Here is a 17,242-nt window from a genome sequence, read left to right on the forward strand (position 1 = left end):
GAATAAGCCTAGAACGGGAAGTTCGATAATGCTTGGAGGGACCTTGGATAGGTGAATAATGAAGTAGAGCCACAATTGCCAATACGCTTAGAGAGACTAGAAGATGGAAGCTCTAGTGAAGTTTGGATATCGCATTTGAAGATTGTATGTGCTCGGATGTTGGCACTAGACGAGCTCGGACGTTGACATAGGACAAGCTCGGATTCTGACGAGACTTCCGAAGCAACATTCAGATTCAAACACAAATCATTTTTACAATGGCTAGTGGTCCGGCTTGAATTTCTTTCTTGTGATAGACAAGCTATCTTCCATAAAATGAAGAACTCTACTTATGGAAACCTTGATTCAAATTGTATAGGCGACTAAATCCACGAAGATTCTGATCTCATCTCTCAAGGGCTACTAAATCTTCTTTGTTCAATCTTGTCCAATGGGTTGATTGCAGAGTAATCCTCGGAAGGTTTTCCAATGGGTAGATTGAAAATGGAGAAGTATAAAAGGAGACCATTGTACTGAAGAGCATAAAGAGATCAACAGTAAAAAATTCCAAAGTTCAAAGAGAACTTCAATTTATATACTTGTCTCCCACGAGCATTCATTTATATATCCTTGAGAGGTGTTGGTTGTATTTAGCTTGTGTTTAGGTGTAAGATAAAGAATCCTATCTGCTTGAGTATTAGCAACACCTACTTCAAGAAGAAGTGATTGGGTATAGGCGACACTTGCTACTATAACCTTTGATCGATTGATTAGTGAAATCCTACCAATATGATGTTAGTGTGGAGTGTGGATGTAGGCTTGATCCAAGCGGAACCACTATAAACATCGTGTGAAAATCTCTCTACTCTTCAACTCTCCATGCTTTATTTGTAATAATTGAATTGTGCATAGTCGGACTCTCAAGTCATCTTAGAATCTATTCTTGATCGGATTATAAACTAAACTTCGAGCTTGGTTATTTTAACTCCGCGATAATTTGAAACTATTTTTTATAATAACTTATTCACCCCCCTTAGAATATAAATATGCATATGTATTGATAATATTGAGCTACGACTGATTATACTCATATTATTATGCTTAATTTATCTACTATCCATTGATTACATCATTTTGTTATTTAAGCTGGAGCTCGCTTTACGTGCTTATTATGCCTTAATTTGAAATGCTTGTTTCTGGCAAGATAAGCTTATTACTTTTAATAGACAATATCTTTGAAATATGTTTGTACATCTGTATATTCAGAGATTTTTGTCATCATAAAAAAGGAAGAGATTGTTAGGGAAAAAGGCTTATGATGTTTTGAATATGAGAAAATAATCAAAGGCTAATAATGTGTATAGTAGTTGAGTAGAACTGCGTAAAAGATGCACAAGCCATTATGAAGATGTTTTCTTGATGGAACGTCTGAAGTTATGAGTTCTCTATCAATGGTGAACAAGGCATTGGGCGCAGAGGTGTCTACGAGCTGGAGGTACTTGAGTAGAAAGTGAAAAAGCCTAGAAGTGGAAATTCAGTAAAGCTTGGAAGGACCGTTGGTAGAGCCACAATTGCTAATACATTTAGAGGGACCATCGGATGGAAGCTCAAGTGAAGTTCTGGTTATTGCATCCGAAGTTTGTATGTGCTCAAATGTTGGCACATGATGAGCTCAGACGTTAATGCAAGACGGCTCAGACATTGAGCTCATATGCTGATGAGCTCAAACACCGAGGAGACTTCAGAAGCAATGTTCAGATTCAGACGCAAATCATTTTTACAATAGATAGTCTTCTGGCTTGGATTTCTTTCATATGATAGACAAACTGTCTTTCCATAAATGAAAAACTCTACTTATGGAAACCTATATTTAGATTGTATGGGCGATTGAATCCATGAAGATTCTAATTTCATCTCTCAATGGCTATTAAATCTTCTTTATACAATCTTGACCAACGGGTTGATTGGCAAGTGATACTCTGAAGATTTTCCAATGGGTAGATTGAAAATGAAGGAATATAAAAGGAGACCATGGTACCGGCGACCAAAGTGAGATCAATAGTCGAAAAATTCCAAAGTTCAAAAAGAGCTTCAAACTAAATACTTGTCTCTCGTGAGCGTTCACTTATATGTCCTTGAGAGGTGTTGGTAGTATTTAGCTTGTGTTTAGGTGTGAGACAGAGAGTCCTATCTGCTTGAGTATTAGCAGCAACTACTTCGAGAAGAAGTGCTTGAGTTTAAGTAACACTTGCTAGTGTAACCTCCGATGGATTGATTAGTGAAATTCAGGTAGAAGGCTGTTAAAGTAGAGAGTGGACGTAGGCGTAGGCTTGATTAAAGCTGAACCACTATAAACATCGTATGAAAATCTCTCTATCCTTTGACTTTTATTTATTCCATTAGAGAGTTTATTGCACACACATGAATCTTGAGTATATTGCTATTCATATTCAGTTTCTGACTTGGTTATGAACTTGTTTGTTTTAATTTTGCATTGTTTTGAACAAGTTTTTGAAATCATCTATTCACCCCCCTCTAGGTAATATCGCTACCCCCAACAGTTTATTTCTAAGACATTGAGGAGAGTGCTGGAGAACTGGATAGTCTTGAGAGTGCGTGAATCAGCAAGAAACAAACAAGTCGATGTAGGAGAGGAGCAACGAGGAGAGGGGAGAGACTAAGGCTTTGTGGGGAGAGGGAAATGAGGGAGAGGAGAGAGAGCATGTAGTCGGAGACTGCTAGTGAGGGGTCGTAGTGTCAGCGGCACGCGATTTCAGGCGATAAATGCGGGTCGAGCGAAAGCATGGAGAAGAGAGTTGCGGAGGGAGAGGAGGATGAGGATGTTTACTGGAGGCGAGGGAGGTCTTGCGCGAAGCGGATAATGTTGGTGTCCATCAATGGCAGCTCTCCGACGGCGGTGGCCATTGAAGTGGCAGCTGCTTCTTCTGAGGTGCTGTCCGTGTTGCGAATGGGAGGAGGAAAGTGATCAGCTTTTTAGAAAAGCGAAAGGTGAAAAAAAGAGTAATTCTGGATAGTGTTGTAACATTTTTAGATTAGAAATTCACTTTCCTAAATCTATGCGTCGTTATTTTTTATGACCAGAATGTGTTTTTGGTTAACTAGTCCTTTCAGCTATTTGGCCAGAATTGTCTCTCGCTACTAAATATTTTTGACCAAAACTCATTCTTCAATTCTTAATTAAGTGAAACAGGGTTCTCGGGGCATCTCCGGACAGGAAGCATCATAGGTAGAGACACAACAACTAATTTGATCCACATAGGAATGTACAAAGGCGAACCGTGCTAGAATCTAATTGACGACAAGATTCTATTGTATAGACTTGATGACATTACCAGATATAAACAAACTATGTTAGAATTTAATTGATGAAATACTTTGAGAACACACAAGTACTATGCGGGGATTTTATTAACAACTCAATACTCATGATAGAGATACACATTGGAATTTAATCAATGAGACGAATCTAAAAGCTACAACTACAAAAAACAAAGTGCGATACTAGAAAGTAAAAATAAAGACAAATTTGCTTGATTGGGCGGAGGGGCACTTTCTGATGGCTGACTTGTGGTATTTATAATGACCTCATGGCATCTGCCTCCTGATGGTTATTCTAGCGATTCCACTCCTCAGCGTAACCTCTATCGATTTATCTCTGTGATCCTGTATTTCTGCGAGTGTTACATCCATGTTCTTGAACAATTATCCTTGTTGTGTGTGAACTTCTCCACGATCTTCATGTGTCAACTATTCCATGTCCCTTCTCATCGTTGCTGAGTGGTAACCGCTCCCTCAAAAAACTTGCACGTTTGATCTCAACTGCCCTTGTTGTTGTCAAGTTTCAAAATGATACTTTTATCTAGAAATTATTACAATAAATGTTCGTCGCCAACATTTGCATTGTGGGCTATCGATTATCTGTCATCATATTTCGATAACTGAATACGTAGTGCTGACGAAACCCCGTGCATGTCGATTAAGCCAATATATATTGAGATTCGTGTGTTATGGGCATGATTGCCTATACACCCATGCCATCCACGTGTTCGCCTTTGCTCACGTGCCATGCCTACGCTTATTGACTACCAAATTACTTTTGGTGTCAATATATTCACCCTTCTTAAAATAATTGAAACAAATTTTGATTCTTTTAAAGTCATACCTCGATTGCGCGTGCTGTTCTCATTGGCAACACCGACGTCCGTATTGCTCTTTTTGACACTTTGTACTTCATGTACAGTCCTCCAGGTCATAATACCTTGTATCGTCGCAATATGCCATTATGAACACTCATGATTTACAAATCGTTATCATGACGGGTCATATCTTTTCAATTCGCCGACCTTCAGATTTGATTTTTTTTATCATTGTTGATCTTTTTGAGATTTTCAAATTAGGGAAACAAATCATGATACTATTATTGACACCTAAATTTTGACTAATTCTTTTCAGTCATTCTGCATAAAAAATTAGAACTAATTTCGGTTCTAAATAAAAATAATCAAATCAATTTCTCATGCTTATTTTTAGCATGAATGCATTACATCAGCATTAATTTGGACTGATGTCAAAATTACGTTTGCGAAGCATTTAATAAGAAATGGCACATAGTTTGCATTTAATTGCCGCCATTCAGACAAAGAATTATCCATCCCATTCTTTGCCGAAAATAGGGATCTGGTCAGAGGAGATAGGAAAATTGTGAGCTATTGTCTCCATTGAACATATGCGAAACGATGACCTCACATGTCAAGTCAAGCTCCCTCATCCATTGCCTACGATGACTTCCTTTGTCCTCATTCACTGATTTCTTTTGGTTTCTTCCTTTGCCATTTTCAGCCGACAAAGAAGAAAGAATGGGTGAAGCCGATGCATGCATTCAATGAAGGGCAGATGGAGAGGCGAAAAATGGGTCGGAGAAATCGAGAGAAAAAAGAGAACACATAGGGAGACCATTCACATCTTACACGGCCACAGTGCAAATGAAAAGAGGGGACAAGACACGCCACAAAAATAAACAAAACCAGTCCAAGCGGTGCTACCAAGTCCTCCATCTTGAAGTGGGCTTCCATTGTCTTCTTTCATGTTTTTTCCCACCTGATTCAATGATGCGCATGCATGCCGATAATATAGGAGGGCGCCTGTGAAGTTTGTCTTATGGGCGCTATTTAATGAAGACGGTTAATGAGTCAAAACTTTTGTCGTGTCTTTGTGTCCCTTCTTCCTATAAAAGGAGAGGGAAGTCCGGAGAGGAAAAAAAGAAAAAACAGAGGAGAAGGTATAAAAAATTGTCGAGAAGCATCCAGAACAGAGAGTTCTCTCATGCCTGAGACCTCCATCATAGCTCCTGCCGATCCTGACTGAACGTGACGCCTCAGTTGAAGTTGTGGGTCCAAGAAGTTTCCAACGCTTCAGCTTGCCATCGCTGCAGGTTTTCGCCCAAAACTCACTGCTGCCTAAGGACTAATTAAGCTGCTGTGTAGGCGAGACCAAGCTGCTGTTTGAGTGAAACCGAGTACCATCTCGGTGTAATTTCGAGCTGATGGATTGTATCTTAATATGAATCAGAACAATCATAAAGATAATAAAAAAAATATATGAAACATGGTTTATCCAGGTTCATCCCAAAATAGGGCTATGTCATGCAAAGAGATTTCACTATGATTTAGGTTTACAGCTGCAAAACTCATTACAATGATAATTCATACGACCACAATATATAAGACCTAAAAATGGGTCCAAAACCTAAACTTATCCAAACCCTTTTGATCCCACAATAAATGGACCAGCTTAAATACAAGCCCAAACCCGTTGTTGTTTTGAGAGCGTTGGCCCCGAACCCCCATCTACCGACCGGGCAGCGGGACTCCCCTTTTGGGGATGGTATCCCCAAACCCCCGCGTTCCATGTGCACGGGTCATATATCGTCGGTTCATACTTTAGTTTTCCCAAGCTCACGTAGGCATGCCCGATATGAGAAACAAGGGTCTTTGAAGTATTCGACAACTCTAACATTCTCCTACTTTATGGATACTTCGCGCAAATAAGAGACTTCTCAACATCATTCCTCTTCAATCACATCACAGCAGAACACCATTCAAACTTCGCACCCATGACGGCTTTAGTAAGGAAGTTTGAACTATTTTCAATTGTGTTGACCTTTACAAGCCGAACCTCTTTCTTCTCTATCTTCTCTTGGATAAAATGATATTGTATAGATGTGCTTTGTACGTAAATGAAACGCTAGATTCTTAGCTAATAAATAGCCCCTTGATTGTCGCATCTCACCTCCACGGCACCTTGCTCAAAATCGAACTCCAAGTACATCTGCTGTAACCATACGGCTTCTTTTTCGGCATGAGTAAGAGCCATGTATTCAGTCTCCGTAGAAGAAAGCGCTACCACGCTTTGCCTCCTACTCATCCAACTAAATGCCGCACCAAATAATGTGAAAACATGTCCGCTAGTGGACTGTCTACTATCAATATCCCCACTCCAATCTGCATCTACATGGCCTACAATATCAATGGTGTTTCCATTCCCTGTACCTTTAAAATACAAAGAAAAATTTCAAATTCTACGAAGATACCTGAAAACTCTTTTGATCGCATTCCAATGTTCTCTACCCGGGTTAGACATATATCAGCTCAAGACTCCCACTACTTGGGCTATATTCGGACACGTGCACAACATAGCATACATCAAGCTACCCACTGCACTTGCGTATGAAACTCAAGCCATCTCCTCAGCCTTCTCATCCGTTTTAGGGCATTGTTCCGCATATAGCTTGGCCCCTAAAGCTATAAGGATACCAACAGGCTTGCAGTCCGTCATATTGAATTTCTTCAACACTTCTTTGATGTATTTCTCCTGCCCTAGCTATATCTTCTGTTTCCCATGGTCCCTCGTAATCTGCATGTCCAAAATAAAATTTACAGGCCCTAAATCTTTCATTTCGAACTTTCTAGCCAACAATTTTTTCACGGATTTCACCATCTTCACGCTATTCCCGATTAATAGCATATCGTCTAGGTACATCCGCGTATAGCCCGAGAATGACAAACCGATCACCCGTCCTCTTCACATAAACACAGTTGTTAGAGTTTGAACATACAAAATCAAGCTGGAGCATGTATGTGTCAAACTTCTGGCACTACATCCTTGATGATTGCTTCAACCCGTATAAAGACTTTTTCAACTTGCATACCAGATTCTCTTTTCCTTTTGCTTCAAAACCTTTTGGTTGCCTCATATAAATCTCCTCCTCCAAGTCCCCATGAAGGAAAGTCATTTTTACATCCATACGTTCTGCGTCAAGATCACATGCAGCTGCCATGGACAGAACGAACAGTATCAAGGTCAATTTCCCCACGAGAGAAAAAATCTCATCATAGTCAACTCCCTCGATCCGAGAATATCCCTTGGCTACGAGCCTCTGTTAAATATGTCTTGAAGTTTATGTACTCGGTCCGGTTCATCACCCGAATCGACATATTTTTGTGCGGCCCAAAAGTGGAGAAAAAATTGAAATTTAGTTTGTGACGCGGAGAGTTAGGTTGATAGGACCGACATTTTTTTTTGGTTCTATTTATACTGCGGCTAGGGTTTTTTCGTTTGGTTTTGAGGATTTTCCTTACGCAAGAGACTTGTGAGCCGTGTGCTTTTGTTCAGTTGATAATACCGACTTACGTAATCTGTACTCTCTTTGATTATAGTAAAATCTTGTTTTGCCTCGCCCGTGGACGTAGATCACCTGGATTGAACCATGTAAATTGTTGTGTTCTGTGTTTGCTTTTCGCATTCCTTTCAACAGCCTTGCTTTAGACATGGCCGAGGTGGAGCCATCGGGCGACACATCACAGCAACGGCTACGGTGGAGGGCCTGGGCAATGATCACCGAAGCAAAGACCAGCGACTTGTGGGGTTGGCAATGGTAGCGGCAGCGACTCATGCAATTAAAATTTTAATGATTATATTCTTATTATTCCCGAATCTGATAATGCCGACTTTTTAATCTTTGCACCTCACGTACATATGCAAACTTTCGGCCGTATTAACTAATTAATGGATTTGGTCAAACTTTCGATCTATATGGGTTTAATCTAATTTAGTATTTAAGTTTAGTACCATTCATTTAAGTCCGTATGCCGCTGCTCCGATTAAAATGCAAATGCTTATATGCAGAAAATTAAGCTAACCTAAATGTAAACTATATGAATTTGAATTAAATATTTTTGGTATGGACTAATGTTAGTTGAGAATTTTTATGCAATTAATAGCTAAAAAAGATAGCCGAAATTTAGGTGTCAACCATTCCGATAAGTGTCGCCTTTTGAACTTGTATGACTAATATTCGGAACATCATATCCACGGTCCAAGTTTCCAAGATCATCCCCAGTTCCAGCTTCCCTTGAACCTTGTTTCCCCCAAAAGCGTGGGGAGTTGCTACCTATTCAGGGGCCTTTCCTCCCGATATTTGGATTACCGAGTCTTCTCACTTTTGAGGTTTCGCCTCTTTTGAAGCGAACTTCTACAAGTGGAATCTGTAGATGAAAGAGGATCTTCGAATACAACTTATCAGGTCCGCCAAACTCCCCGATACAGTTCTTGCCTATGGTAATTTTCTCGTTGCATCCTGTCGAACGTCTGGCTCGATTAGCGATGAAGAGCTGGCGGCGTTCCGCCTCTTCTGGCTTTCCAAGTATGTCTTCTCTGGTCCATCGCTTGGAGCGTCTAAAGATTTTCTTCATATTTCTTCCAACCTTGCGGTGGTACACTGATTGTCAAAGAAAGGACGGTTTTGCCATGGATTTGAAGTATACCCTCCACAGTATTGTGCTAGATAATTTGGTTTGGTGCCGACTGTACCCATGCAAATTCTGTATTCTTTCGAGTTTCCTTTCATGAACAAGCATAAATATAAACCATCGGAAGATGACCCTTTCAATAGCTGTTGCACTGCATAGCCGGAATTCTGTTGAGATTGGAACATTCGACACCAATCCTGGTCATACTCTTGAATGGACCACATAGTGGATCTCTTTTGCCTTTGAGAGTCCTCATGAAGAAGCCGTTAAATCTGCTCTGTCTCGGGTAAAACCACGTTCTCTTTGTGCCAAATCAAAGGATGTCGGTAAGAAAGGAAAGAAAAGTCATGGATCAAACTGGATCTTCTGCCCAACCAGAACCCTCGTCTACGATCAAGGAGATTCCTCTAAAGAGGGCTTACATTTACTAATGGGAATATAAACTAAGGGAGTTTCAGACTTGTTTCTTCTAAGTTGCGTGTATTAGGGAAAGCTAAACGGAAGGTCATCAAAGGTAACCTTTAAAATTGTCATCCCTGGCTAACCTCCACGTTCCTTTTAATGTATATATTCTTGCTCCTGGCAGATACTACTTTGACAGCTAGGGTCACCTCTCCTATCACCAGGAGCTCTCGATTGGCTGAACTTCAAGCTTCCCAGGAAGGGGAATCGAAGACACAAACATGCCCCTGTCTAGGAAAAGGAAGAGGAATCCTTCGGTTTTGCCTGAAAATCCTTCTGAGGATATTCATAATAATGTGGATTTGACTCCATCCCCGCTGTTCCAGTCGATAACCTTCCTACAGGTGGCAGCAAGAGCACTTTTGTAGCTAGTCGCAACCTCCATTCTTCTCCTTTATCGGGCATGTCGCTTGTTCCTGTTTCGACTTCTTTAGTGGCATCTGGTGAGTACTTCCCAATATATTGATGACCGCTTCATATGGTAATTTATTTAGATACGCTTGTCGATAACTTAAAAAGAATTCGCCTGGTGTACCAGTCGACACATCTCAGCGGTCTTTGGTGAAAATTTAGGTCGCGGCAATGAGAATGCATGCGAGCCCCAGAAGTGGAGGAGATCGAGCAAGTTCTTCTCCTCCACTTCATAAAGATAAGAGACAGGCAAAATCAAAGCCTATGCCTTATCTCAATAATTATGCTCAAAAAAATCATGTTTCACAAAAACGCCTATGCCGCATTTTCTTGGTTCGATCATAATCAGTTAGGGGGCATTTTTAAGTGAATCACGGAATCGATTCTCTGATTGTATCCAGTCGTAATCACATGTGTTTTCTCATAATTTTTGTATGAATTGTCACAGGATAGAGAAATTAAATAAAATTGCAACAGACAGTCCAAGTTTGCCCTCTCGCTTGGTCCGATAACCATCACATCTTTGAAGATTTGACCAAGATCCTAGGAAATTTATAAAATCCCCAATTAATTAACTCGGGTATAACCAAGTATTTACCCTTTTTCTTATACTGTAAATTTCATGACCAGAATTAGTTGAATTGCCGCCCCATTTAATGACTACTTTCCATGTAATGGGATTACTTTGACACATGCAAAAGTGGGAAAAGTGTCAAAAAAAGCCTAAACTTATTGCATTGGATCCAATTTAGTTTTCAACCTTTTGTATTGGCGACAATTTAGTATTAAGCGTTTTGCATTTATGCAAATTGAGTCCTAAACCTTTTGAATTTGTGTCAATTGAGTTAATTCAGCCAATTTTGGCCGAAAATCGCTAACGGAGATGTTAATTGTCCTACATGGCACGGCTGGCACTAACGTAGATATTTTTTAATATTATTTTAATAATATTTTAAAATTTTAAATATTTGTTTTGTTTTTTTCCTTCTTTTTTCTTGCACTTTCTTTTTTCTTTTGATTGGGGGACAGCATAGGCCAACGTCCTTGCCGGACCCAGGCACCCTCGCCCTGCCGGATCCGGCAAGGACTACGATGCCCCCGCCAAATCTGGCTAGACGAGGACACTGCGGCCCTAACAGGCCATAGCAAGGGCCCGCAAGCCCATTGGGCAAGGGCCGGCGGGGTTCATCTAGCGACCCGTGCTGACCTCGAAAAAAAAAAAAAAAGGAACTGCAAGTAAAAAGAAGGGAAAAAAATAAAAAAAATAAAAATATTAGTAAAACTATTAAAATAATATTAAAAATATCAAAGTAATATTAAAAAATATCTACGTCGGTGCTAACCAAGCTTCGTAGGACCACCAACGTTAATTGGCACGATACAAAAGGTTTATGACTCAATTGGCATAAATGCAAAATATCTAAAAGCGAATTAGCACCAATCGCCGGCCCCCACCACCCATCGCAGGCCATCGCCGACCTTGCTGTTGCCGATCATCGCTTGTTGCCAACCACCTCCAAACTCTACCGCCCAACGCCACCCTCCACGGCCGCCTCAACCATCGTCGGCCACAGCCAACCTCCGTTAGCCGCCGCCAACCACCACCCACCGCCGGCCTCTGCGGCTGCCATCCATCGCCCACCGCAGACCACCGCCGCCCACCATCGTCCCCCGCCTCACTGCCAATGGCCGCCACCCACCGCCTACCATCACCGCCAACCATTACTTGCCGCCAACCTCTGCAGCCCGCCGCCAACCTCTGCAGCCCACCGCCACCCTCCGCCAATTGCCGCAACCATTGCCGGTTGCCGCCTATGACGTCCCAAAATTTCTACTTACGTAAGAAAAATGGATTTGATGGATTTGAATCACGAATTCCAGTTTGGAAAATAAATTTGGATTCTTGAAGATTTAAGGGACAAAAATTGGATTGTTCTACCCACTGATTGGTGGTCGAGTTGGTTTGAGTTCAGTTCCTTTTACGAGAGATCATGGGTTCAAAACTCCTTAGCGCCGGTGTCTTAAGTGGGGGGTTGTGGTGGTGGGCTCCTACGCTAGCCTCTCCCGAGGATTAGTCGTGCTCCGCCGTTGTGTTGAGCGAAGCTCACCGACCGCGCAGAACCTCGTCAAAAAAAAAAAATGAATTGTTCTTCCTTACAAAAAAAAATGGATTATTTTGATATGTCGGTAAGAGAAAGTCAAGCTAAAATAATCAAGTCGTCGAGTTATAGTACCGAGACTCTTTGCTCCTGAATCTAGCCCTGAGCGAGTCTTAAATGTGTAAATACAAAATTACCCTCAATCGATTGTGCCTAATATACAATCAGTCTTAAGATGTCAATTGACCAAAATGTCATTGCCTTTATGTACTAGAAATCAAAATAATTCAAATTTAATTTGACCACTTGTAAGCCTCGCTTATCTTTTCTTCTATCCATCACCATCACCTTTTTTTTTTCTCTCTCCTCTCTTCTCTCACCCCCAACTTGCCGACCTCTCTCTTTTACCCCATCTTGTGGCAACTTTTCCCGCCTCCATCACATCACCATCACTCCATCAGCCACATCATTGTCTCTCTTCTGCGCCCCCCAACAAGCCCCGCGGCGCTCTCTCTCTCCTTTCCCCCTCCCCTTACCCGACGACCCCCTTCTCTTCTTCCTCCCCCCTTTCGTCTGTGCACGCCCGACGCCGACCCCACCTACACCGCCAACCACCGGCCGTCCACCTCTATCGCCGATCGCCGAGCTGCCTCGCCGTCGCCCCGACCGCTCGCCGAGTTCGCTCTTCGTCTGCCAGGAACGGACCTAACCGGAACCCCTCTATATCTCATCCCCTCCTCCTGCTCATCTAACCACCCACCCAGCCACCACCACACCTCGCCATCAGTCATCGCCGCTCCGTCGCCACCCAACTACTGCCGACTACCCAGCTCGCCGCGCCACCTCTTTCTGCCGTTTGTCCAGCCATGCGAGGCCCGAGAGACCCGAGAGCTCCCCCTTCCCTCTAGGCCTTGTATTGCGATGCCACCAGCCCGACGCCTACATCCGCGCCGCTGGTCGTCATTCAGTCCGTCGCCCCTAGCCCTCCGTGTGCCGCCTGTCAACCCGCCGGTCGCCTGAGCTCTGGTCACCCGAAAACCCCAACCCGAGGAACCCACAACCGAGACCCTCCGTCCGTGAGCCCAACTCGAGGTCGCACCCCGCGATCCAAGCCCGTGGATTCCACTTGAAACCATCAGCTGCCGTAGGCCCGAGCCAACCCATGCCGTAGCCAAGAACCCGCCGTTGTCATCGTTGTCGCCGCCACGCCCGAGTTATCACCGAACGTCGATTACTCGGTGAATTAACCCGTAACTCTCAGCGAGGCCGTTAATTATGTTTAGGGATAGATTAATTAGTTTTAATCATAGATTAGTTAATTAACTGTGGTCGGATTAGGTTAGTAATCCTGGTTAGGTTAGGTGATCACAATTAGTTAAGTTAACTCTGGTTGGATAAAATAGACAGTGGCTAGTTGTTTTTAGATTGTATTTAATGGATTGACAGTGATGACCGATCGCGAGTGTGTTATTTAGCTGGAGTCTAGTGGGCCGTTAATTGACGGGTTCATTGTTTAAGATGGACTCAATTAAGTGTAATTGAATTAATTAATTAATGTCGGGCCAATTAAGCGTAACCGGAATAATTAATTATTATTAACGATGGATTGATGGGTGATTATTGATTGATCATTGAGTGCACTGATGTGGTGTATGTATGTATGTATGTATGTATGTATGTATGGGATTAATCATCCCGTATCAAATACAAAGTCCAGTGAATAAATTGTGCATTCATGTGACGACGTGTGGATCAAATCGCATATTTAAGCATGAAAATGGCCTTAGGCCGAGTCTTTAAGCATTACCGTGTGAGCATTTGACTAAATGCCAAAGATAAGAATTGGATGATTGTACGGTATGCTTGTGTGGTCATATGATGAGATTATGCCGTGCTAGTCGTACGGCATCCTACAAGTTCATATCGTGCTAGTCGTACGGAATCACACGACTTATTATATGCTCGTCAATCCGTGCCCGTACCAGTCGTACGGAATCACACGACTTATTATATGCTCGTCAATCCATGCCTGTGCCGGTCGTGCGGATTATACGGATTGTTGGATGCCAGTCACAAATTGTGACGAACCAATGCTCCTTTTGGAATGCTTTATGCTATGTCGTGCCGTCCCCGGAAATAAGGGACGATGCATGGTCCCGCCAGTAAACACTACCAGTCGTAATGTTTGGGCCACACTAGCCATGTGGGTCACCCGATAATAAATGGATTTCGTGTGGTATCATGTGCATGCAAGTTAATGTGATGCTTTGTTAGTGAATTGTTTGATGTGATTGTTGAGTCGAGTCGAACATTACATTATGTGTGGATTGCGGCTAGTCGGCTTGCATGTGGTTGATATTATATGCTTGTAAACTGTGCTGGTTGGTAGGGTGTCTTGAGTGAATCAACGCCCTAGCCAGGCTTAAGCTTTGACTCATTGAGATTCATATCTCACCTCGTTATTGCTAACCATTTTCGGGCCCTTACCCGTGGAGAACCGAAAGTGGACGTGGACCTTATTGGAGTAGTTTGGGAGTCGTGTTAATCTCGGAATGGTACCTCCGAGAGTTGTAAAAAGTGGCTCGATGAATGGGCATGTAGATATTTCACTTCTTTGGGTTAACAAAAATAATTAAATAAAAAGTGCACTTTGCTAAGCCGTCATGATTTGATTGTTGTGATGTCTTACCCTGTTATCCCCGTTGTTTAAATTGTTGTTTGGGAGTTGTACGTTTCCGCATGTGCTCAATAAAACGATAAAATGTATGGGTCAATGACGTGCCTAGGACATCGTCCTTATTGACCTGAGGCACATTGGTAGGGCTATTGCATACCCGAGGATTGGGGCGTGACACCGCCAACCACAGCTAATCTCCATCGACCGCCGCCACTGCAACCACCGACACAGCCGAAGTAAAAATAAATAATAGTTTTTATTTTTAAATAATAAATAATAATTTTTAAAAGTATAAATTTTCGACGGTTGTCAAACGAACTTTTGTTCCATGATCAGAAATTTTACGTCATTATCAAACGCATTTTCTGCTCAAAAACTCATCCAGAAGCAGAAATAGAAAAATTTATTTCTAACTAGAAATCTATTTCTTGAATAGAATAGTTGTCATGCACCCCGGAAGTCACGCCATCATCTAATGGTTAGGTTGAAATTTGATCAGAGTTAAAAATGCGGGAAAATATGATTGAAAGGCAAATGAAGATATGAAAAGATATAACTTTAGGATCTTCTATTTTGAGTTTGAATTGAGAGCCATATCCTTCATCTTGACTTGACCCAAGCAAAGCTAGCTTGCTAAAATCTTTTTCGCTTTACAAAAATGATAGCACTATCCAAAAAAAAAAAAAAAATTTAACAAGAAAAGCTCCAGAAGAAGGAATTAAAGTCCCAATCACTCAAAGCGCCTTCAACGCTAAGGTTTCGTGCACAGTACACTGCATCTTTTGATATCAAAACAACCAAAGCGACCTTCAAAAGACCAACAAGCCACAAAACAAGCACATTCAAAGAAAGGAAACTCGAAAGATGGAGAGGCACTTGGATCTTATTTCGCAAGATGATCTGTTCTTATCATTATTGTTTGATGTTCCTCAAGTATCAGATTCTGAATATGCGCATGAGTTGCAGCTTCAGGAGGTTTTAGAAGTCTCCTGGGTGATGAATATGAATCCTTCAGAAAGAAATGCTGGGTCTTCCTCGTCTTTTGTGGTTGTGACTGAGGCAAACCCGAGCAGAAGTCAGATGAAAATCATAGACCCGGTTGAGATTGGTGTTCAGAAAGATGGTGGCCAGTCATCAGAGAGCTTCTGTGAGATTTGTGCAGAGAGAAAAGAGCCCAAAGAAATGTTCAGGACCGGGACCGTGTGTTCTCACAACTTTTGCTCTCTCTGCATAAGCAGGCATGTGGAGACCAAAGTCCTGGACAGTGTCACCACCATCAAATGCCCAGGACTGGAGTGTGGGGGTGTCCTACAGATTGATTCCTGCAGGCAAATCCTCCCTGAGAATGTCCTCCACATGTGGGACAAGTCGCTGTGCGAGGCGATGTTTCTCAACTCGCAGAAGTTCTACTGCCCTTTCAACGACTGCTCAGCCCTTTTGATCAAGGACTATGAGGGAGGGCAGGTGATTAGAGAGAGCGAATGTCCATATTGCCATAGGTTGTTCTGCGCCGAGTGTTCCGTGCCGTGGCACGTCAGCATGTCTTGCGAAGAGTTTCAGTCGCTGAATGAGGATGAGAGGGGGAGTGAAGATCTCATTGTAAGGGAGCTTGCAAAGGAGAAGAAATGGGGAAGATGCCCTAAATGCAAATTTTACGTGGAGAGGACTCTGGGTTGTGCTCACATCACTTGCAGGTTTGTGATACGTTCACTGAAAAGAATCACTTGCTAACGAATCTTTGTTGAGATATTTTTGAAATCCTGTATATGCCAAAGAGTTGTTGCTTGGGTGTAATTGGTGAAACACAAATTAGAGGGTATCTTCCAATTTTCAGAGGAATTGTTGTCGATCATGGCCTCCATCACAATGTAATTCAAGTACATTGTCTCAGCGTATTTCGTCAAACTGTAGTGGTGGTTAAAATACTTTTGAAAACAGTGTGAAAGTTGCATGACTAGGCAATGGCCAGTACGTACTTTGATAATTAGACACAAGACAGCTTTTATATTCATCGGGCTTTATCTGTGATTGTCAAAGGTACACTGGCCAATTCTGTCTATCACTAGTAGTGAAAATCGCGCTGCTTAGTGTTTTATTGTAAATCCTCCGGCAAAGTTAGTGGTACCTGAGTTTGTGAATGTTCAGTTGTTCCTCAGTGGCTTGCAATTGCAGGTGCCAGTTTCAGTTTTGCTATGGATGTGGATCAGAATGGACTCATTTTCATGGTGGTTGCACAAGAAACTGAGCAGCGAAAGGCACAGGAAGAAAGGCCTAACCATGTAATATGATCAGTTGCATCTGTATTTATCGTTGATAAGAATTTGTGGTGAAGTAAAGTAGCGATGCAATCAATGTTTTTTGGTGAAGGAACATATAGTACATGGATTAAAACGGCTCTATGCTTTTTTCCCAGTGTGTGTTGTTCATGTTTGAGCTTCCCATCACCTGTCAATCTTTTCTTCCAAGATTGTCACCGCAAGATTATTCAATACAAGTAATAGCCACAATTACTTCTCAATTTATCAGTGGGTGTGTCTATTCGATATGGCTTTAGAATGCTTTCACACTTCAATCCTGTGGCTTCTTTGATCATCAAAATAGATTGTCCCTTATGCTTTTTGAGAGTTGATTGTTGCTTAAAGTGTTTCTATAGACACAAAGTAGAATTATTTGCTCGTCCATGAAACAAAAGAAGTAAATGAGAGTATGAACGCTCTGCCGATGTTCCTAAGATCTGCCATTGCATCTGAGTATTGATAAGAATTGTGCTATCTTTAAGACATTCG

The 17,242-nt window shown here is 42.0% G+C and overlaps 1 protein-coding gene across 1 annotated transcript; it reads left to right on the forward strand.

Annotated features, from left to right (window-relative positions):
* The first annotated feature begins 15,244 nt into the window (after nt 1-15,244).
* On the forward strand, nt 15,245-16,805 carry LOC115727880 (E3 ubiquitin-protein ligase RSL1-like). The gene is made up of 2 exons (XM_030658191.2): nt 15,245-16,150; nt 16,629-16,805. The coding sequence occupies exons 1-2, from the start codon at nt 15,321-15,323 to the stop codon at nt 16,699-16,701; spliced, it is 903 nt and encodes a 300-aa protein (XP_030514051.1). The 5' UTR covers nt 15,245-15,320; the 3' UTR covers nt 16,702-16,805.
* Nucleotides 16,806-17,242: the final 437 nt, after the last annotated feature.

This window comes from Rhodamnia argentea, chromosome 3 (assembly GCF_020921035.1).
Source record: "Rhodamnia argentea isolate NSW1041297 chromosome 3, ASM2092103v1, whole genome shotgun sequence".
NCBI lineage: Eukaryota > Viridiplantae > Streptophyta > Magnoliopsida > Myrtales > Myrtaceae > Rhodamnia > Rhodamnia argentea.